The 22,749-nt window shown below is 38.9% G+C and overlaps 4 protein-coding genes across 6 annotated transcripts; 1 reads left to right on the top strand and 3 right to left on the bottom strand.

Annotated features, from left to right (window-relative positions):
* Window positions 1-209: 209 nt before the first annotated feature.
* LOC126785772 (homeobox protein knotted-1-like LET6) lies at window positions 210-5,151 on the bottom strand. 2 transcript variants are annotated; one of them, XM_050511413.1, is made up of 5 exons: window positions 4,989-5,151; window positions 4,075-4,874; window positions 3,617-3,890; window positions 792-1,045; window positions 210-695 (listed from the first exon to the last, which is right to left on the bottom strand). In XM_050511413.1, the coding sequence occupies exons 2-5, from the start codon at window positions 4,480-4,482 to the stop codon at window positions 489-491; spliced, it is 1,143 nt and encodes a 380-aa protein (XP_050367370.1). In that variant the 5' UTR covers window positions 4,483-4,874; window positions 4,989-5,151; the 3' UTR covers window positions 210-488. The 2 variants fall into 2 exon arrangements, with proteins under 2 accessions (XP_050367370.1, XP_050367369.1); XM_050511412.1 differs by having other exon boundaries at window positions 4,075-5,151.
* Window positions 5,152-12,763: 7,612 nt separating this feature from the next.
* On the bottom strand, window positions 12,764-14,946 carry LOC126787701 (plant UBX domain-containing protein 4-like). Its single transcript, XM_050513601.1, has 4 exons — window positions 14,750-14,946; window positions 14,195-14,483; window positions 13,499-13,594; window positions 12,764-13,305 (listed from the first exon to the last, which is right to left on the bottom strand). The coding sequence occupies exons 1-4, from the start codon at window positions 14,884-14,886 to the stop codon at window positions 12,934-12,936; spliced, it is 894 nt and encodes a 297-aa protein (XP_050369558.1). The 5' UTR covers window positions 14,887-14,946; the 3' UTR covers window positions 12,764-12,933.
* A 610-nt stretch (window positions 14,947-15,556) lies between these two features.
* LOC126787723 (uncharacterized) lies at window positions 15,557-16,224 on the top strand. Its single transcript, XM_050513623.1, has one exon. The coding sequence runs from the start codon at window positions 15,646-15,648 to the stop codon at window positions 16,120-16,122; it is 477 nt and encodes a 158-aa protein (XP_050369580.1). The 5' UTR covers window positions 15,557-15,645; the 3' UTR covers window positions 16,123-16,224.
* Window positions 15,959-21,782, bottom strand: LOC126787722 (uncharacterized). 2 transcript variants are annotated; one of them, XM_050513622.1, is made up of 15 exons: window positions 21,564-21,782; window positions 21,161-21,324; window positions 20,894-21,052; window positions 20,389-20,519; window positions 20,111-20,258; window positions 19,339-19,622; window positions 19,004-19,128; window positions 18,515-18,558; window positions 17,606-17,737; window positions 17,350-17,427; window positions 16,983-17,065; window positions 16,771-16,893; window positions 16,579-16,639; window positions 16,298-16,499; window positions 15,959-16,098 (listed from the first exon to the last, which is right to left on the bottom strand). In XM_050513622.1, exons 1-14 carry the CDS (start codon window positions 21,697-21,699, stop codon window positions 16,332-16,334), a joined length of 1,836 nt encoding a protein of 611 aa, XP_050369579.1. In that variant the 5' UTR covers window positions 21,700-21,782; the 3' UTR covers window positions 15,959-16,098; window positions 16,298-16,331. The 2 variants fall into 2 exon arrangements, with proteins under 2 accessions (XP_050369579.1, XP_050369578.1); XM_050513621.1 differs by having other exon boundaries at window positions 15,986-16,095.
* Between the last annotated feature and the right edge of the window lie 967 nt (window positions 21,783-22,749).

Raw genomic sequence — 22,749 nt, 5'->3', positions numbered from 1 at the left:
GATTGTGTAACGCTGCAATAGTTCAGGTACCATTTTAAATAACAAAAATTCGTATGTACCAAAAAAAAATACCTTTCACGATACTTCAGGTATCATTTTAAGTATTTTCCTTTCATTGAACATTGTGGGGGATAGTCAGTTAACCGAAAAACCTTGATAGAAATAGGGCTCAAGGCAAATTATCCGCAGGGACAAGATTATAACCAGTGTTGCTTGTAAACAATATAACTTAGAATATTATAAAAAAGGATATGGTTGAAACAGACATGTATATAACCCAGGACCTGCTCTGGATTTCCTTATTTGAAACAGACATACCAGTACAAAACATTGCATGCAAAATAATCCGTCACATGAATAAATATGCATAATCCAAATGAATTCACATTCTGCAATTAATCAAACGGACGATACTTAATTAGCATACATAGCTATATATTTATATATAACAAGTCGTCAAGTTCTCTGAGAGTTGCATGCTCAGAGGCTCAGAGCAATGAGGGAGAAATGTCCATATGATAAGGGTTCCCCATGACACTATCCATGTAATAGTGGGTGGGATGAGAAGCATCCATCACCACAAACTGCATATCCTCCGATGGCTTCCAATGGCGCTTCCTTTGGTTGATAAACCAGTTATTTATTTGCTTCTGGTCCAGACCTGTCGACTCCGCAAGAGCCAACTTCTGGGACTCCTACAGGGATAAGAGTTATCTATCATTCTTGAGGAACTTAAACTACGGGCATGCAGTGAGTGAAAGATAATGAAACTGTTGATAAGTAACACTTACTGATGGATAAGGCCATTTGTAATGTCGGCTCCACCAATCGAGCAACTGCTGCCTGGCCTCTTTAGGCAGCTTGCCTTTCTTCCTCTTCTTCATGAACTCTTGCTTCAAGCTGCCCAAGTATCCACTGTACTTGCGCAGAAGCTGACCTTTCAGCTCCCTATCTTCTGCTTGTGGGTCTACCAAGTTGTTATTCACATCAACTTCTTCTTCAGATGATCCATTATTGTTCCTATCCATACCTCCCTCTGCACAACCTGTTCATCGTACATGAAACCATATACATCAGCACAGACAATTTGAACATACTGCTGATGAACCAAAACGTAAAAATATCATGTAATGAACTTGCCCTCAGCCATATATTTAAGTACTCAACCTTAACACTGTACTTGTGCTTGAAATAAAACAAACAAATACGTATACTAAATTTAACTCTTGAACATTGTAATCATAATCTTTTCTAGGAATGATGAGCTGAATAAGACCATGTAGATTAATGTATCCAAACTTTCATACAGCACATGATGCTTTCACTGTTTTTAGGTAATTTAGGTCAATATTTTTGTTTCATCAACTCCTACGTGTAGTCAAATACTTGAGGACCTTTGTACTCGTACTGCTATCACTTTAAAGAATTCACACTGACTTCTTAGATTTCCAAGGAAAATAAACACTTTGATCAAAAGTTCAAAAGCACCAGCTGGGTTCAAATAGTGCGCATAATTTGTTCTTCAAAGCTTATGAATATATACAGGGTAATGTTCTGCCATGCAAAAAATCTTTCATGCACAACCTGACACCACATATTATAGGGCACAAATTGGATACATAAGACAGACTAGTGAATTTTACTGTGTTTCTTTTTGTTGATGAAATTTAAAGTAAAGGTAATCATGAGGAATATAATTGGGCATGCCAGAATGGAACTACTTTTGAGTTCTTGTACAAATTAAAAGTGTCTGATGCAAATAGTGTTTGTTTCTTTGCTTTCTATGCCAAACTTTGTAGACCCATAGATACATACAACCCCATGCAAAAGCTACTTAACAAATACTTGTGGTGTGTGAGACTCAAGCCCCTCAGAATTGGTTATCTTTAAATCAAAAAGAAGAAGAATGCCATAACCTTACTAAGAAATGATAAGTGAACAAACTCCCCTGAATCAAACGTAAAACAATATTGCCTGACTATTATTCCAAAGAGTTTAAAGTTTTGTGAACTGATGTCTAAGGGATAAATTCATCCATGCTGTACAGATGTCTAAAGGACAACCTGTAGAGATGTTTCTAATCGCAATGTAACAGAAGGAAGCTCTCGAGATCTTTTGCTATATGTCAAACCACCACATTAGTCCTGTCTGAGTCAACCTTGTTTACGTTCATTGTACAACCAGTATACTCTAATTGATTAATCCACGTAATTCATCATAAACATCACTTATCACAGGTAGTCAAATAACATGGCTACTGGATTAAAAAAAAAACTAAATAAATTATAAGAAATAGATCATGTATATACATATCATATTGATTTTCTACCTGTGCCATTGATGGTATGTAACCAACTAGCTACAGTAGATGCATTTTTAACCCATCCATGGACTAGCTAGCCAAGTCTTATTTTATGAACTATCGATACTGAGTTACTCACAAAGCGCAAACTTTAATTAGATTAAGTTACAGCATCATCTGCTGGAGTCCAAATTTCTTCATCCTCTTTGCAAGAATCACAATTGGTGGGAATTAATCAAGTACTGCTACTGTTGGTTACCCCAAATCCGACATACAATATGAGATGTTAACTCAAAGTGATTTTCAATGTAATTTAGTTCCCTGAGTCAAACTTCGGTATTAAATTATCAGTATGATCAACTAGCCAGAAATTAATTCCTTACATTACACCCAGTTGAACCGTTTAATAAAATTACAGAGATTAAGGCCGACTGACTATCGTAGAGAATCAGTTTTCAAATTGGGTTCAAAATATAATTTGTTCCACTTTCATTGGATACTAAAAGTTTAAACCCTAACTAGCAAATAAGTTTCAATGGCCATGTAAATCAAAGGAAGTTCTATCCAAGCTTCTCCCTTCAAGATGCAGTTGTAATTAAAGCTAAATGCAGATTATCTCGCTGCTTGACATAGTAACTAGGCTTCAAAGTGATTAACCCTAATATCTAAGAGACTAGCAAGCGCTATATACGAACTGAAACGGTGAAAAGCATAACCAGTAAGTCATTTGTCCTATTTGTTTAATAGATGCGAAAATTTGTCCAAATCAAACAGGAGAGGATTCAAAAGAAACAGATACCAACTCCAATAAAGAATACAACGACCAAACAAAATTACAATCAACGACTATACATCTCCATCTGTGTACCACAATCAGTAACAATATTTGCCCAGGAACCTAGCAAGTATTAGTATTAGTAGTTGAAACATAGCTCGTATTGATGCATGCTGAGAATAGTTGGAACCCAGAAATAAAACTAAGTAAGAAACCACACAAAATTGAATATTCACACAAGGAAGTGAGCAATCAAATCAAAAGGTAATTGAGCTCGTTCTTTAGGAGACGAGCTATCTATTGGCTATAAAATATTATATAAACCTATATAAGGATTATGGAAACCTACATCCATGCATAGCTTGTTATTATAATCTTTCAATTTTATAATTATAATATCGACAGATCAAGCAAAACGATAAAGATCTTGCTACCTAGCTAAAGCTTAGTCAGACACACAAAATATTATTTGACAGAATAATAATAGAGAATCAGTTTGTGAGAGATAGGGAGAGATGTCATGATGATGATGATCTCACCAGAATCAGAAGCAGAAGAAACTGTGAGGGCTTTGAATTGGGATTCGATCTTATGCAGAAATAGCATGGCTTCCTTGAAGGGTTTAGAGACCTCTTGCTCATACTTGATCAGCATCTCACAGTAGGCCTCCATGAACTGATCCAGAGCTGGATCTTCACCAAGGGCACCGTGTCCATGCGCACTTCCACTACTACTACTCACCATCTGACCTATTGTCGCCGCCGACTCGCATGCTTCTTCCAGCCTCCCCACCACCTCCGGTGGCGCCCCAACCTGTTTTTTTTTCATTTCAAAACATATCAGGGCTCTCAGATCCAGAAGCAATATCGTTTGAAGCAGGGGTTTTTTTATCCGGAAAGAAATAAATAAATTACATATATAGTTGTAGTACTATAGCCCTTTGGGGTCCCGACTCCCGAGTACAAATTATATTTACTAGTAGGCGTTTGGATTTGACCTTTTGACAGTTGATGTAGGCGGCAAGTAGACGGTGGTAGTGAGGATGAGCCATGATCTTTGACTTGATAGAAGAAGACGAAGAGGAAGTAGAGCTTCCTTGACCACCGTTGTTGTGATCCATGAAATAACAGCCTACCGCAACGGCAGGGTTATTGCAATGATTGTTATCGAGGGCGAAAGAGGAGCTGCCGCCGCTGCTGTTGCGGGTTTGGTCTTGCTGATGATTGTTGTGGTTTGAAGGCAGCAGAAGAAATGGACTGTTATTCGAGTGATGAGCATGATGGTGATGGGAGTTGGTTGTCATCAGAGGCATCATTACCGTCATCGGAAACTGCCCTCCTCCGCCATTAGTGTTACTGTTATCTCCAAACGCCATCGAATTAGCGCCATTAGAGCCACCCTGCATAATCTCTGGAACTCTTTCTTGGCAATTTTCACAGTTCTAGGTTTTGCTAGCTACAAAAATAATAATGACGAAAAAACGCGGAAAGTTGGTTTGTATATATCTGCAGAGGTTCTCCCGGGTTTTAAGCTACACGAGTTTCAGGCTTTATACAGAAAAATCCTAAGTTAGTGATAGTGGTAGTAGTAGTGGGGTTAGCTTTTCTCAAATTGTTGGGTCTGCCAAAGCCTGCTTCAGCTGGTTTTCACTTGAAGAGTGCTTGTTTTATATAAACAAGCTAGCTAGTAGCGTAAACTCGCACAGTACTTTCCCTCGGTGATAATCTTTGTAGGAAATTCAAGTGATCAGAGTTCGCACGCGGTGGTTGTTCAGATTGAGTAACCAGGACAGTAAATCTGAGTTCAATGGTTGGTTGGAGTTGGGATGATATCATGTGAATGAATATGAGAGGGGAATATGTGTGAAAAAACAGAGAGAGAGCTGAGACGTGTGAAGAAGCAAAGCTTTACCTTCCCGATGAAAACACTCTCACCCTCTTTACTTGCACTGCCACTGATGCACTGCCATTACTGGCAAAGAGTTGGGAGAGAGAGGAGGACGATCGATCAAATCGAGGAAGAAGAACCAAACAAATGCCTAATAGTATAAAAGTATGCAGAGAGAGAGAGAGAGATGTGACTGAATTTTTTTTTTTGGAGAATGCGAGTGATTTTTGGGGGCATGGAAATTGGAAAGAATCACAGTCTAAGCTGTTCACTCAATTTCTTTTCATCTCTCTTCCACTGTACCCCTTTGCTTTTTCTTGTTTACTACTGGAGCTTGATGGCAATCTGTCCACTCATTTAATATTCGCACTTGTCTTGTCCTCTTCTTCAATCTCTATAATGCCAATTTATCAGTAATCTACGGTCCCACATTTTTTGTTAATGTGCTCATTAATAAAGTCTTAAGACGTGTTAGACGTCCGCTATCATTTACTTCATGTCAATTGTCAAACAACTTGAACAAGGCATTTAATCTAATTTGTATAGAAGAAGTCATGGTACATAAGATGTTTACCACTTATTTGAAATTTTCCCTCATTAACAAATAAATACCACTAGATGCTAATTCTTATTACATGAAGCATAAGAAATATAAAAAAACTAACAAATAGGGTCTGATTACTCTGATATGCATTCAGTACAAACCTGACATGTCCTCAGGACAAGTCCGATATATTTAAAATAAAAAACTAAAAAAAAGAAAATAAAATACTCAAGCCCAATGAGCCCAGGCCCACTAAAGAGGATTGCAAGAGACCAGCCGCCGACTTCCGCCTACATATATTAGTGATTAGTCAGTCCCTCCGTCGCGGACCCCAGTCGCCGCTAGAAACACCGCCCGAGCCTAAGTCGTCGGTGCACTTTACCTCGAAACGGAATACAAACTAGCAAAGGGACGATATCCAATCCGGATAAACACAGAGCAATCTAGACAGCCAAAACCAGCCTCCGCTTTCCCATTCCATACCACCGCGTATCGACAGACGCTTCATCTGCCAACGAGAGCTCGACCAGTAACTAATGACGACACCATGGAATATCACCACAAAGAATGACTACTACAAACTCAAGAGCCAAATATTTAAATTTATTCTAATGTGTATATCCATCCGGATATCATGGGGCCGTATTAGCATTGTAACATGCGTGCAATCTGCAAGCCTGCATGCATCAATTTTTTTCGTATAATGTACCAATGAACACTTCTTCAAAGTTCACCATGGTATAATCCTCGTATATTTTTACGTTTACGCATCCAACACTTAGAGCCAGTGATCAGTAACCCAGTTTTAGACGAGACGAACAGTAGAGAGAAAAGCAATACGAGAGGGAACCTTATCTGTTTTCAAGGGTTTGGTCAAGTGAAAATGAACTGACAAAAATCCTTTATTTTTCTTCTAATCTCTAAAGCAAGCTAGTGTATATATAAAATGTCACCATCCCATCAAAACTATCTCCTGATTTCATTATTACAATATCAATATCCGGTCACGGTCATAGCATCGATCTACTATGTAATTATTTAGCATAGGAAAATTTGGGGTTTTTCTGCAGCTAGAAAATAAAGCTGGTAAAGCTAGTGGGACAGTCCGAATGTCTCTTCCTGAAATCTCACTCTCTCTCTCTCTAGGTTCTAGACTTCTAGGGCTAGCTAGCTGGCTAGCAAGGTTCCAATTCTTCTCTCTCTTTCTTCCCCCCCCCCCCCCCCCCCCCCAAAATATTAAAGCGATAAGCTCTATCATGAAGCTCCAGCTGCTCCAGAATCCACTCGATCCAGACCTGGTGTGAAATATCGCAGAAGAAGATGAGCTCCAATCAAATTGTCTTTATTTCAATGTCTTCACTGCTAATTCCTTTCTATATTTTTACTGACACAGGATTCTTAATTTTATAACCTTCTTGAGTTAATTGTTCTGTATGTTTGAGCCTTTGAGGTAGCCCTTGAGTTAATACGTCCCGAGTTAATAGACAATGGGAGTACTGTACTGTATTACTGTATATAATTATATGGTATAGAAACTTAGAAAGTGAGATGCAGCCTTTTCTTAACTAAACTACCCGCAGGCAAAGTTCATAGTTAAATCGTTGACAGTTGAGTCCCTATGCTCTATCACGAGAAAGGTTGGTGCTCGATCTTTCAATTACTTATACAATTTGTAGTTACCCTGTGTGGAAGATATTGTTATGTGTTCTAGTTAATTGGCTCGTACTTGCATGGAAACTTGTCCCAGTTTACTGCCTCAAGTAGTCAAGTTATTCAAGTATATTGCATTATACTGTACCTAGTTTCTTTAATGTCGCAGAACTTGTTTGAACAAAATCTTTTCCTCTTTCTTTCACAATATGCCTCCCCAAATTTAGTCTAATGATATCTGTGCATTTTAGGACGTTAGTATTGTTTGGCCTCAAACAATTACTGTATGTATTTCAAACAGAATTTAGTCCTTCCTTTGAATAAAAGTAATGTTCTTGACAAAAAAGAAATATCAAAAAGGAAAAGTGTGAGTGAGAAATAAAAATATAAATAAAACAAAAAACCAGAGAAGGTAGAGATCATCACTTCTCAATCATTGTAGAACAAGAATTTGGAAAATTGATCAATTTTACCAACAAATAAGGTTTTGTAACATCTTAGCAACATAATTATATGGTCTGTAGGCGAGGTTATAGCTCAACTGTTCTGAAATTTGTACCATCCACTTGGCTAAGGTCTTTTGTTAATTTTAGCTTTCAGACTTGATTTTGATGTCAATCTTGAGTTGCATGTATCAGCTCTAGAATTATCACACCGGATGCACCTTATGTACAAGTGTGCTTAGTCGTTTCTCTATATTATTGACAGATTTAAGCTTCCGTTGATTATAGAACTGGTGAAACACAAGATAGTGTAGGGGGTAAATTATAACTTCATGAATGGACAAAAGTACGAATGGGTCCTAAATCTGCTGCTAGCTAGATACTCCCGTTCGCAATAAATCAACTCAGTTTCCATATAGAGAATACTCAGTTTCCATTAGCAAGAATGCAAGATGGCTTCGTCTGTCGAGCACCGGATCTCCAACAGCCGAGCAGTGTTTTTTAAACGGCCCCTTCTTCCGTCATTGGCCAATAGTGTTTGCCGTAATTAAATTAACTTGTTACTGGTCTTCAAAAATGGCATCATCTTCTTCTTCCGCCTCTTCTTTGCGTCTTGTTTTCGACGGCCTCGAAAATCCTCAATCGCATCAACCAAAATCAATGGGTCAACCTCAAGACAACGACGTTTCGCACGAAATTAAGGTGCTCAGCTTAGTTAGATTTAAAACCCTCTTCTTCTTCTTTGTGCTCTCCACTTTCACAGAATTAGTCAGATCCAAATTCCCGGCGAGATAACAAAAATGTCGCACTCACACTCCCTCTCCACCCCTCCTCCCAATCCGACATCGACGATATCGAAAACCTAACCAACGCCTCCGTCCAATCCGGCCCCACCACCGTCCTCCCAGCCAAACCCCCTAACCCCACCTCATGCGCCTCCATCCTCGTCTCCTCCTCCCCCTCTGCCCTGAAGTAAACTAATTCGAAATTTGCGCCTCCCTCTAACCTAGTCAAATCTTGACTACGACAACTTCCCACATGTGGTCAATGAAAAATGGTCAGAGTCAGACTTATCCTACGTACCCTTCCAAAATTCACTTGGCAATTCGATTTCACTGCATTTCGCGTGCTCACATTTTTGTTTTCTAATATCCGAAGACATCTGTGGGACCCAACTGCAGTTGCCACTCACATGTCGAAGCGTCAATAAAATCACTTTTGGGCTTTGGAGGTCCGGTGCATTCTAGAATGCCTCCTAGAAAGATAAAGACAATAATATGTAAACCTGAAAGTAAATAAATTTTTGGGCATTTTCTTTTTTATGATTTAGCGAAGCAGCAGAGAGCCAATGAACAATATGGGTTAGTTTGAAAAGAAATGAAGCTAGAAAACAGAACAGAACAGAACACAACTGTGGATCATGGTTAGGACTTAGGATTTAGCTAGAGTTACTGTTGTTGGTAGATCTAGGGTTAGGGTTTCAAGGGAAGGAGAGAGCACGCGAATCCGTCACAGAAGCGTAAGAATAAGAAAGCAAGCAAGGAGAAAAGGTTAGAGGGACGTCACTGGCCGGTGAGATGAGGTTTCAAGTTTCAAGTTTGTATAGGAGGGAGGGAAGACAGGAAAGGCTGGCCCCTTGCAAGCAAAGCTTTTATGAAATGAACTTTACGTCAAGTCCATCAACAGCTCATAGCTGCATAATGCCATAATAGCAAGATAAAATTTTAGATTTTATAAAGCAAGTAAACTGATTTTTTTTGGGGGGTGTGGGTGTAGATTAGGGCATCCCAGCCGATCTCATAATAGCAAACACCACATGCCAAATACCGCCAGCAGGCCACTCGAGCTCGCGAAAGGATTCGAACCTCAGATCTTGTGGTTAGCAAAAACATGATTTTCCAACTCACTATCTCTTCGATAGTATTGATCAACTGATCAGTTGTTGAGTACTAGTTGGCGCTTAACAACCGTTTGATTTGACTGTTTAACCAGATTGGACGGCTGTTGAGCGCCACCTGATGCTCAACCGCTAACAAGTTGATCAGCATCAACCTCTCCAGTGGTTGATTTTCATTTCTTCTTTACATAGTACAAATTTTCAAGATGTTGGATAAACGCTTCATTAAGCAAGACCAATAGAGAATCATGCACCATGATATCATTGTTTGTCGAAAATATAGACATAATTGATGAACTATTTCATGTCAAATTTCCCAAACCCAACTAATTGAAAGGCATAACAATTTATCAACAACAAAAATACAAAATCAAGAACAGAAATACAAATTTAGGGAATAGAAATGACATTGGTGAAACAATGGGAGTGAACTGATGAAAAAAATAGAAAATTAACTTGGATGAAACTAAATTGAGGTGGAGGAAATGACATACCTGCTTGTGCTGCTATTTTTCTCCGTTGATAATTAGTTTCTCACTCTTTGTAAAGCCTAAATTGGAATTGTCCCAGAGCTTGAGAGACATTGAGTCTAGTGAAATATCAACGATAACGCGTTCGACAAAATTTTGTCAGTTGTTGTAATTTTGGCGAATGACTTGTTTACTCTTATTTTTCTCTATTTTAAGAAATTGACATGGGGAAGTTGTTATTGTTAGCGTTGGAGAAATGTCCAATATTCTCTAAAATAATTTTTTCTCTAAAAAATATATATTATTGGATATGCTCATAGTTCATTATATGTAAATGTACGTTGGTTGCCTTCTATGCAACTATGAAATTACATTCATTATCATGGATACGCTCATATGATTTGAGATTTATTATTATCACAGCTAACATATATAGGAGAGTTTGAGATTCTCACATTCCAAAGACTCTTCACCCTCGTCAAGTCGTCATACCAAAATCTGAAATTTTGATTATGATATTCTATATTGCATACTAATTAATTTCCCTCTCCAATCGAATGTTATGTTGATAAGTAAACATATTGTAAATGTCTGTTATTTTGGTCTCAGTTAAAACTCTCTTTTCTGCTAACAGTATGCATTCTACTAGAAATTCCCAAACAAATGAACAAGTATGTATCAAGGTGTCAATATCGATCGATCTAGTCAGTCAAGGTCTCAAGAGGATACTTTCATCAAATGATCGAGGTTGATGTGCTCATTCAAAAGGTACAAGAGTAAGAGCTGCAGCTACTGTCTCACCAGCATGTATTTGCACATCATGCATGTTGCCCTAGAGACTGTAGTAATCATTCTTTTTGGCTCTATGCTTCTGTGTTATTCCCCCAAGTATACAGCCTTCCAGTTTCTTTTTCTTGTCATGTTATCAGATATTATTTTTATTTTTCCTTATTTTCCCAATCAAGTTCTTGGTTTTGAAGACTCTGCTTTTGCCAAAGCTGTTATCTATGGCCTCGAGGAATCTAAATATTTTGAGATGCAATCACTCAATGGTGCTGTGTGTAGCTTCATCTTGATATCCGGTGTGGAAAATTTGTTAAAAAGCGGTACTTCTCAAACAAAAGTAGGGGTTATCACCAAAAGTCTAAAAGTTTCCAACATTTTTCAAATTTCTCAAATGCACGCGATGTTTATGATTTTGAAAACTTGGAGCAGTGGGGAAGATTCTATGTTGAAGCGTAATCCATCATGCATACAATTCATGTACTCCACGTGCATTTTAAGACACTATTTATCTACCGTCAAATTCGGTATGTATGGTATGCAATTCTGCACAATAACCAAACCCGAAGCACAAGCACCGCATATCCAAATTATAGAAGTTTTCATGTTTATAAGTGGATTATTGGCGGATGCTAGATACAATTTGAGTTTAACCAACATACACAATGCGTACGTCAGTACGTAGTTGTGTACTAAACATAAATAGAAAAGGGTCTGTAAGGTAATCTGGCCTTTTTAGTTTTTAGACAAGATGATTAGGAAAGTTCAGTAATCGATCTATTCTGTTGGCCAAATCTTAGTCAGCTTATTATATATTTCCATTAGTATTTAGCAACAAACTTGCAACCTGCTAGAATGGAGGTAAATGTATTTGCAGATGTATAGTAGATGCCTCATTTCAGACCGAAAAAAAAGAAAAGAAAAGTAGATGCCTCATTAGTGGTGTCCCTTTATTGTTATATATGTTTCAAACTTTCAATACTCGTACTATGACTACTATCCTTTCCTCCATGCAGGTGCTACTGTGCTACTCCGTGTTAAAACACTAGCATTAACATTAAACTTTAGCTTAGTACTAACATGATGATTATTTTGTGGGATAAAGTGGGGATCAAGCCTTTTGGTTTATGATTAGAGTCTGAGATTCTTAAACTCAAACGGGATTGAAAACGTCTAATCTTTACGACTCCATTTTGAAAGACCACTGCACCACTTTAACTATGTTACAGGATTATGATCGAGTGGTATCATCTCGTAATAGTTTTTCATGTTCTGTGGTTGGCTGGCACGTTAGTGATTAGTATCAGAGAGGCCATTAGCCAGACCAAACCTCAAAATGATAGTGAAGAAAGGTGGTGTTTCATCTTCGGACAGAAAATAGCACGGAGCATATAATTACGTAATGCTTGTTTTGGCCGACAACATATATTGGCCTTTTGTTGTCTAATCTCTAGGCCACTATGGACGGAGGGAAACTGTTCGCTCGGATTATGCGAGATGCCTAATCAATTCCTCTCCCGCACTCAAATCCTTAAAGAAAATAAACCAGACCACATAACGTGTGCGTCTTAAGTTTATGAGGCAACATATTGAACCAGGCTTGGCTTCACCTGCTGAGGGTGTGTTTGAACTTCATAGCGCCAATGTAAACAAGATTGTGGAGTTTCTGCTGTGTTCCATGTCCTAATAGTGTCTTCTTAGACCTATGTGTTCAAGAACATATGGAATTAGATTTTTTATTCCGTAACCTTTACATTTATAGCTACTTAAACACCAGGACAAATCCAATCGTTGCTCTGGATTTTAAGATTACTGAATGATCTAAATAACGCTGAGATTCGAAGGAATTTCTAACTATCTATGAATCAATAGGATCCGATGAGGCATTTCTGTACTTTGATGTTCGAAATGGCAAGACTTGTGCTGAAGCAAAAGTTAAATGAGAGGAATGACGATTCTGATTCATCAGGATAGAAAATCTACTGTACCTCCCAGTAGTAGGTTCTTGTGTTAAAGACTCATAATTAAAATTATTGAAAAGAAAAATATTTTTCAAATTTAGTGTATAGATTCAACCTACGTGACAAACATAGTACATGTGCACTGAAGGTATAAGTTCACGCTTTTGATACCTTGCACATATAAAGATCACAGACAGAATAAAATATAGCAGAGCAAATGACTACAGTTTCTGGATCACTACTGAATTGGCAAGACCGGCCTGTTCTATTGTTTGATTCGGATCATTGAGGACTTTAGGAGGAAACCCCATCAGCTGCAACTGATAATTACTTGGACTCCCAGGCCTAGATGTCTCGATGAAGGTGCGAATGTCACTGATTGTCTGATGGTAGTTAAATTGTGCAATCATGCGGGTGCCATCAGCTAACCTAAGCTGAACTGACGTGGTTGGCAAACTTTCATCCACAACTAGGCCAACAGATGGGGTTGGACCAGTACCTAGAGGAGTTGATGAAGCGGTTGGCTCAGATGCAGAGCTGCTACCTAGAGTTCTTCCGACACCCTGAAATGCAACTTGACGCTTCACAGTTTCCTGCAAAGTGAGAGATATTAAGGTCAATTGTAAGTGACAAATTCAGCAATACCCCTTGAGAACAGGCTAGATTCAATGTAATTGTCAATTCTTGAGATGCATTAGCACATTTTATTAGGAAGATTCTATGACAATACTTCTGAATGGGGATTCATGTCATCCACAAAGTAAATGTTTGACAAAGCATACTCACCGGGTATTTCTCTTGCCGCCTTATAACATTGACATGAACTGCAGTACTTCTATCTTCTGGTTCTAGCTCACTTGGACATTCAGATTTTACGATGCTCTGTGTTGAGACAAGAAAACTTTAGCTCTTAAAACTTGAAAATCACCGCTGAGAGTACCAAGAAAAATAGAAAATACCTGTGAGAAAAGAGAAATATAAACATATCTACAATTCATATAATCCACAAGATCACAATCATAGTCATCAAATTAACTAACCATTGCAGAGTTGAGAGGCAATGTTTGATGTACAGCCATACATTTAAAAGATGTTAATCATCAAAATCATGACTAGTTCTAAGGGGATCAAAGTGCCTGCCATCCCAATTATACAAAATAATGAAGGGATGCGAATTTCAAAACTCAAGTCCAGCTTTTCAAATTAAACGTAAAAACTATAGGGAACTGTTATTAATAGTCCCACTATCCTTTGCACTTGTTCTAACAAACAAGGACATGTACTCTACAAGCATAGACGTGTGAACTTTATAATGTTAATAAGAATTACGAAAATCCAACCGAATATTGCCACAGATAGAGGGTCCAATCTAATTGGGGCTTCCTCAAATCCCCGAAATGCCAAGGCACCTCCTGAGTCCTGATCACTAAGAGTCATTCTACATCTTCTGTATCATTTCTATCAAACTTCCATAGCCATTACCTCTAAGAAGGGTGCATTTTCCGGATCGTCCACTCGCCTCAGCGGCCCATCATTTACGCTGAAGCCATCAGACCAAAAAACAATGCTGTGGACAACAGTCTCGGGCTGCTGAGGAGGAGCAGAGTGTACAGTCTCCCCGGAGAGTAATCTACCGGTTCCGGCAAAGCTCCTCGAGCTCGAGGACGCCGAAGAAGGGTCCACCGGCCCCTCCACCACTCCCAACTCCCTAACCTGATCGAAAATCGAATCCACATCGTTGCCTTTCGAAGGATCCTGAACCAGCATTCCACTGCAAACATTGTACAGTCACTAATATCAACTCTCTTCATACATCTCACTTAAAATTATCACATCTTATACAGAGAGAAATGAAAGCCGAGCTTTCATAACTCAAACAAGAACCCTAAATTTCTGATAGAAATTAACAGATTTGTAGATTTAATATTATAAAATGTGCTAGTCATGAGAATCACATGAACAGAAAATTAAATTAAATTAAATTGAAATATAAAAACCGAAAGAGAATATAAGAATTAGAGAGGAGGAGGGGGGGACCTTTTCTCGCCGCCGGTGTAATACTCCTGAGGAGCATCGGAGTCGCTGTCGGAGTCAGCGGAGCGGCGGTCGAGATCGGAAAGTGTATGGATGCCGCCGGTTCGGGATTTGGAGGGTTTCTTGTCCTTGGAGGCCATTAGCTATCTCGATTGAGCGATCTGGATTCGTCACTTTACTCTCTCTCTCTCTCTCTCTCTCTCTCTCTCTCTAATCAGCTATCACTGCGCCATTTGCCTATATAAAGTTTTTATTTCGCACGCTCCTCAGGAGCGCGTGTATAAGTAGTGGCGGGTAAATGTGAGCTGCCCGCGTCATTTTCAACTTTTTACTATTTTAACCTTTATTTGATTATTTCTCTTCAAAAACAATCGTGTCAAATTTTACTCCAAGGACAATTTTCAGTCTTAACTGGTGATAAAACACTAAAACACGATATTAATGGTTTTTGTTAGTGATGATCATCAGTGAAAATTATCTCGTATGATTCTCCTTCTTTCAAACTTGAAGAACGTAACAAGAATCAGGTCCGAAATTTTAAAATTTATCTAGTCATCACACAACAATATTTGCTTGATTCTTGGTGATATAATCCTCGTTTTTTTTAGTTTCTTACATAAACATTGTGATCCTTACAAGTTAGTATAGTGTGTATGTATGAATTACTTTGATCATGATCTAAACTTAAACAAAATGAACAAATGAATTTGTTCTTTTGTTCTCTATCTCTCAACCAAAGATATTAAAAGCAAGCTGAGGTAAATTATGGCAGAGGCGTCTCTGTAAATAAAAAGTTGTTCGTTCTTTTTTAACCAAATACATCACGTAATATATGTCAACGTAACAATAATACAGCATCACTTTTCGCAGTGGGGATAGAATATCACTGAACTCCGATAATGGCACACCGGGCCGGTCGACCCGGACCCAACCGCACCGCGCGCAACCACCGCAACCGTCCACTCGGCCCGGAAGTCGAGAATTCCCACGCGCTGCCGAGTTCCGACTCCGACAGCTCCTCCGGCTCTGACGGCGACTCCGCGCGCCTCTCCGGCCTCGCCGCCAGCTTCCGTATCGTGTCGGAGTCGCTGCTGAGGATGGAGCAGACGGAGCTGGAGATGGCCAAGGCGAGGGAGGCTCTGCGGTTGAAGGCGGAGCAGCGGCGGCTCGAGTCGGAGGCCGAGTTGACTCAGATGCTGCTCCAGACTCAGCTCCAGATCGCGTCGTTGGTTTCGCGGCGGAGGAATGAGCATCTCAGCCGTAAACGGAAGCGAGCTGAGGAAGAAGAAGAAGAAAACGACGAGTCGTCTAAGCCTCTCTCCGAAAAAGGAGGAGCTGCGGCCTTGAGCCTGCTGCAGTGTAGTTTGTTATTATGAATCAAAACCAGTGGCAAAACGGGAATTGTAAAATTGTGATGGAAGCTTTCATGCTTCTACTGTAAAACTAATGCGATTCCTACTCATGAAGGGAATGTACTCATTCATAATTAGACCTTGTAGTTTTGACATATAATGTGATAAACCCCTAATGAAATAGGCATGAATGATATGCACGAGTTTGTACTACAGTAGCTCATCTAGTGACTTCAATCGAGTATAACCCTGGGCTTCTTTATGTCAGACTTGGAATTTTGAGTTTGTTGGGGCGGGGAGCAGAGTAAGCCCTTGCGCCGATTTGTGGCACTAGCAATGTAGTCCTGCAGAGGCGGAAGACGGATTTGGTCTCCGTCTGTCGGTACTTGTCCTCGGATCAGCTGTTAAAACCATGGGGAGAAGTTAGTGAAGAACAAAGACCACTGGGAGGGGAGGTTCTAAAAAACCGACACTCTTTACCTTTGATGCCCACGACCGCTCTGCTTGTTGACACAGGTCCCTGATATCCCTTCCGGACATCCTGAAAATGGTCGTGGACGATTCAACGACAGTCAAATGTTATGTGTTATTTCTAGTTGGTGCTAAGAATAATAATACCAGGCAGGAATAGAGAGAAGTTGCATTTGTATGCAAATGCTGACTGAAACTTACTCTTCTGTTACAGCTGCCAATTCTTCTAATTCAGATTCGGTCAGATGCTTTGCATACTGAGCCGCTATTTCCTTGCGATTTTGATGATCAGGTAGGCCAAATGGGATAATTGAATCAAAACGACTGCACATGTGTGATAAAAGGTGAGTAAATAATCATGGCAAGTTGAGAGTACTTTCATGTTATACATAGCAAAACCAGGACCAGTAAACCTGATCAAGGCTGGGTCCAGGTCTTGCTTCCTATTTGTCGCAGCAATTACAACCACTTTCTTATCCTGTTCAAATCCATCAATCTGCAACAGAAATGGTTAACTCAATAAGGGCATAACAATAGCTTCCAAACAGTTGTCCAACTATATGATTATAGACAAATAGTTTCGACTCTCTTTTATTGAGGTTTTCAACCAAATTTGAAATTGGAGCCAAGGTTTGGATCATGCAAACCCCTTTTGGTGGGTCAAAAGCCATGGTCCAAAATTTTCACAAAACATTTGAAAGATACTGAATGCAATCAATTTTAGAACATTGTTAAAGGTGCATCTTCTGCATATTGTAAATCAATGGAATCCAATTATACCTGTCGCAGCAAAACTGATAAAACTCTGCGTGTGGCTTCATGCAAATCACTATCTCGTGAAATAGCAAATGAATCAACCTGGAATTGCATCAAATAGGAAGCCATAATATTAATAAGCTTTTAAAGAACATAAATAGCAAATAGAATATACAAATAAATAAGCCAACCCTGCAAAGAAAATGGGTTGCAGAGGTATCACCATAACCAATTAATTGCATATTTTAAAGGTTCTCAAAAGCTTCAATTACTTCAATACCTCATCTAGAAAAATGATAGCTCCATCTGGGAGTTCATTAGCAAGTGAAAACACCTTCCCTAACAATCGTTCACTCTCACCATAGTACTTTGATAAGATAACCTCAAGGGGCACGTATAACATCGGGACTCCCTGAAAAAACAAGCCACGTTAATTTGCAGTTTAAAATGCATGCAAAACCTTTCGCAAAGATGACTGTTCACTTAAAAAGATAGATCATCAAATCTGAGCAAGCCATGTTATATATTCCACCGTGAGACAAATCAGAACTTTCCATGTTTTTGAAAATGGGATTTCATCTACATGCAAAAACTTTACCAGAAAGTTTATTCTGCTGACTTAATAAATAGATCATCAAACCAAGCAAGCACTTAGGAGTTTTCTAGTCAAATCAGATGTATACGACAAGCAAATATGCTTATGCTACTGGCATGAAATGCTTATTTCAAAACTTATTAGTGTTTAGGCATTGGAAATTATAGATCTTAGATGAAACTAAAAGCACACACTATACTTGAGCAAGGCCTAAAAAAACACATTGCAACCATGAATCTAAGGACAATATATCATTCATAAAAGATAACAGAGAAGGCCAACTCCTCATAGAAGCACCTCTGTAGAGGTCTGTCATAACATGTAGCATTCAGACTACAATAAGAGATAGAGACATAACATGGAACATATCTGTAAATAGTCATATTTAAGTATGGGAACATTCAGGCTTGGCTAGAAATTACAAAACCTGTTTCAAGAACAATTTATAGTATATAGTCCATGATAGCATAACAGACCAAACTAAGTTTCTTTAACGGGAGATCACAATTTACAACTAAGAGAAGTATTTGCTACAAAAAGATGTACAGCTGAGGACTTATGAGAATAAGTACTAAAAAATGCTTAGCAGCTCACCGCTTGATTGGCAATAACACGGGCAGAAGAAGTTTTTCCGGTACCTGAAATTCAACAAAAGTTCCAAATTTGATTGTTTGAGATATGGCAAAACTAACGCAAGTGTATGTTCTCACATGATTCAAAAGCAAGCACAAAAGTGGGACAAAGCGTATGCGTCCATCGATAAAAATAAAAAATATATAGAACGGATACTTTTGATGAATAAAAGGACTGTTACTACAATGAATACATAGTGAAAAATAATTAAGGGAGCTTTCCCTAAAACCTCAGTACTAATATACTCTTGGGAAATATCTACTCCAGCCTCCGGGTATAGTTTGTTACAGCACCAAAAGAACTAAATGTTTCTTGAGTCGAATGAATCATACATGCTCTTAACACAAGAACAAACAAGAATTCAAAATACATGAATCCTCTGTCAGTTACTCAGTTCAAACAAAGAATTATCCCAAATATATCAAATCAGCGAGGTTTAAATGGGTGGACCTGGTGGGCCTTCAAAGAGTACAGCTCGAGGTCTGTTTGACTCAAATTTGCAACGAGTTCCGCGAGCAATATCATCATATATTTCAGGACTAAGCAAAGCCAGTAATATAGTGTCTTCTATCTGCCTACAACATTGGAAAGTAGATATGTTCATTATTTGCTTATCTCCCAAAGAAGTCGTTGTTTACAAAAAGAATATGGCATATATGTTGCTGTTTGCCAGAGATGATAACACATCACGTCTCACTTGAAAAGAACTATAAAAAAGAATCAAGATTGCAAATCTGAATAAAATTAGAACACCATATAAGATATTTGTATACATCTTCACTTACCGCTTTTGCAGATCATATCCAGCAAGATTGTCCCACGAAATATTTTTGTTTGTAGAACTCGCATTGGGCTCATCAACTCCATAAACTCTTACCCCCATGGACTCAATACTAGTTATCAATTTCTCTATCGATGATGTTTGTCCACTACCTTCCCGCACTCCTCGTTCTGTGGCTGAACTTTTCTGGTGGACAAAGCTCTTTTTTGCCCCAGCTAATTGTAAAGCAGATATCAAAGCATCAAGCTCTTCGGGACTCAAACTGCCTTGCTTCATAAATTCAACTTCCTGCAATAATTTATAGTGACTGATATCAACCCCATAGCCACAGCTTCTATGCTTTTGTAATGTTGAAGAAGCATAAAGTAAAACCAAGGTTTCAAAAGCACTTTCATAAGCTGCAAAAAGCGAAAGACTCACAGTTTTTTCTGTTGAGGTAATGATTGAACGGAAAATGAGGATTTGCAGATCTTGATCATGTTCTCTATCGATGATGTTTGTCCACTACCTTCCCGCACTCCTCGTTCTGTGGCTGAACTTTTCTGGTGGACAAAGCTCTTTTTTGCCCCAGCTAATTGTAAAGCAGATATCAAAGCATCAAGCTCTTCGGGACTCAAACTGCCTTGCTTCATAAATTCAACTTCCTGCAATAATTTATAGTGACTGATATCAACCCCATAGCCACAGCTTCTATGCTTTTGTAATGTTGAAGAAGCATAAAGTAAAACCAAGGTTTCAAAAGCACTTTCATAAGCTGCAAAAAGCGAAAGACTCACAGTTTTTTCTGTTGAGGTAATGATTGAACGGAAAATGAGGATTTGCAGATCTTGATCATGTTCATTCACATCTTTCAATTCCCCTCGATCACCTCCAGTTCTCTTCTGTTTCTGTGGGTGCATAAGCAATAGTTGCCAAGCAACTCCACTGTCATAGTACAAAACATAGAATTACTGCTTAGCACATCTTGCTTAATGCTGAAAAAAAATGCAAGGCATAATTTGTAGATAAAACTGAGTATAAATTAGGACACTGAAAAATTATGGTCTAGCAATACCTGTCCCAAGCGTGTAATGATATATCTGAACCACCACCTTTCTCTTCCACTTTGATGCCAAGATTAGAAGCAATATTTGCAATCACTTGTGAGGCTTCACATGCCGGAGGAATTTGGAACTTGATGGTTACCTGTACCCCATTAAAAGGTTGTTAGTGTTCATACATGGAAAGAGAGCTACACAGTGATTCTTACATGAGAATAAAACATATATAAACAAAACTCATTTACCCCAGAAGACCATTAATACTCAGTATGCAGTATACAAGATGATTAGGAACTCCCCACAGTTTGAGACATTAAAAGGAGAAACTTGGCCAGGGTAATGACTACAAAGATATGTACAGCCAAGCATTTATCTTCTTCTGTTAATGATGTCTCTTTCGAAGTTCAAGAAACAACAAATCACTTCTGTCGGGAGAGGACATTGCTAACTAATGCACGTCTGCATGTGCCGGTCTAAGAACATTCAAACAGAAACCAACAAACATAACATTCCACTGACCTTTTGCCCCTTAACAGATACAGTAAAATTGGGATAAGAACCAAGTCGCATCCCTTTACTCTTGATCAAATCTTCAATTTCCCGTTTCTGTTTCTTGGCGATCTCCTCCACGTTGTTATTCGCAGGGGCATCAGCCGGAATGCCCTGCTTGGAAGCAGCCTGCAGAAACACCACAGTTAACAAGCATATTAGGCTCCAGAATGCAGATGCATTCCACCGAGCAGCACAAGCTCACAAAACTCTCCAACAAAACAATGCAAAATGTACCTCCTCAGCATCAGCATAAGCCACTTCCAGACCTCCTAGTCCAATCAAACCAACCAAAAAAGCCGGATACATGAAAAACCGCCCACCAGGACTGCCCCGGCCTGGCACAAATTTCGGCACCTGAATTTCGGGCGCATTGGAATGATACGACTGTTCAAAACACCCTGCATTTTCATCAATCACAAGCAATAAACATCTAACCTGATCCTCCACAAAGCTCACAGAAACTGATCAAATATCACATTAACAAGCACAAACAGCTACACATTACACTAAAGCACTAGCATTAAATTACAAATACAGAATCATTCTAGCTCACATACATAGTTCAAATCATTCAGAAATTCTAGTAATATTAAGTGAAAAAAACAAGAACTGCCGGAAATGAAAGTGACGAACTTACGGTGGCAGAGAAGGCGGGGACTTGGGAGGTCACGTGAGCAGGCACGTGGAGGAGGGTTTAAGGTTTGTGTGACGGCGGGGACTGTCCGCCGCCGTGTCGGAGCTGTTCGGAGTAAAATTCGTCGGAAAATGGTCATAGTTTCTCTCTGAACTTGGTTAGTGGTGTTGAGAATGACGGTATGGATGCAAACTTATATACGGCAGAAGCACCGCCGTATGAAGGCGGTGGTAATTTTATTAATAATTTCGGCCGGAAAAGGGATTATGAAATGTGTCCATGTATATTAGTTGGGTCTAAGTGACGGCAGCCCACAAGATCTGGGCTCAAGTGTATTATCTTTAGAATTCTAACCCACCGTCCACACGGGTAGATAAGACTTTTAAGTCATTTTTACTAGTCAATTTAGAAATACGTCTCACGTTTTGCGTTTAGAGTTTGTTAATTTTTTTTGTTATGTTAAGTCATTTGAAATGGAGATTAGTTGAATCAAATGAATAATGATATGACAAGAACGGAAGGGAAAGTAGGTGTTTGTACTCTGTGTGTGTGTTTTTTTACTCATCAAAATGAGATCCTTGTTTGTTGTAGTTTAAATCATACTTTTTTCAAAGAACCATGAAATCCAAGTGACACATTTTGTTTTCACTATTTAAAGAATCGATTGTTTTGAATTAACTGTTTCGAAACTCGTTTTTGTACGAGGCTAGAGAGTAAAACCGCATTTTGAGAATGAACAATTTACCGGCAGAGTCTAAACAGAAGAGGCCGTTTAAATTTAAAGCACTGAAACCAGATTTGACATATGAGTTCACAATTTTCTGGAATTCGTAGCCTGGTTTTTGTTTGGCCATATGTATAGAAAGCTGGTTTGAAATTTGGAAACATGTGTCCGCCGTTCCCAAAGTTGAAAGTGAAAACCATGAATTCCCGTGCAGATGTTCAAAAGCACCCGATACAAAAAACCATTCTTTAACCTTCAGAAACTGCTCTCTTGTGTCAATTTCCCAGACACTATCCACAGAATCTGCTCCATTGTCTTCCTCTCCATGGTCCATACGACTGAAAACTTCATCCTAATAGGGTAAAACTAGAGAAACAAGCTCGAAATTTCATGTATAATACGCCGAGTAAATAAATATTCTTAACCGCTAAAGTTATAAATTGTCGCAGCTGTTATTACTATGGC

This window comes from Argentina anserina, chromosome 3 (assembly GCF_933775445.1).
Source record: "Argentina anserina chromosome 3, drPotAnse1.1, whole genome shotgun sequence".
Classification (NCBI taxonomy): Eukaryota; Viridiplantae; Streptophyta; class Magnoliopsida; order Rosales; family Rosaceae; genus Argentina; species Argentina anserina.
The sequence above is the reverse complement of the archived record's forward strand: the minus strand, read 5'-3'. Positions and strand labels throughout refer to the sequence as shown.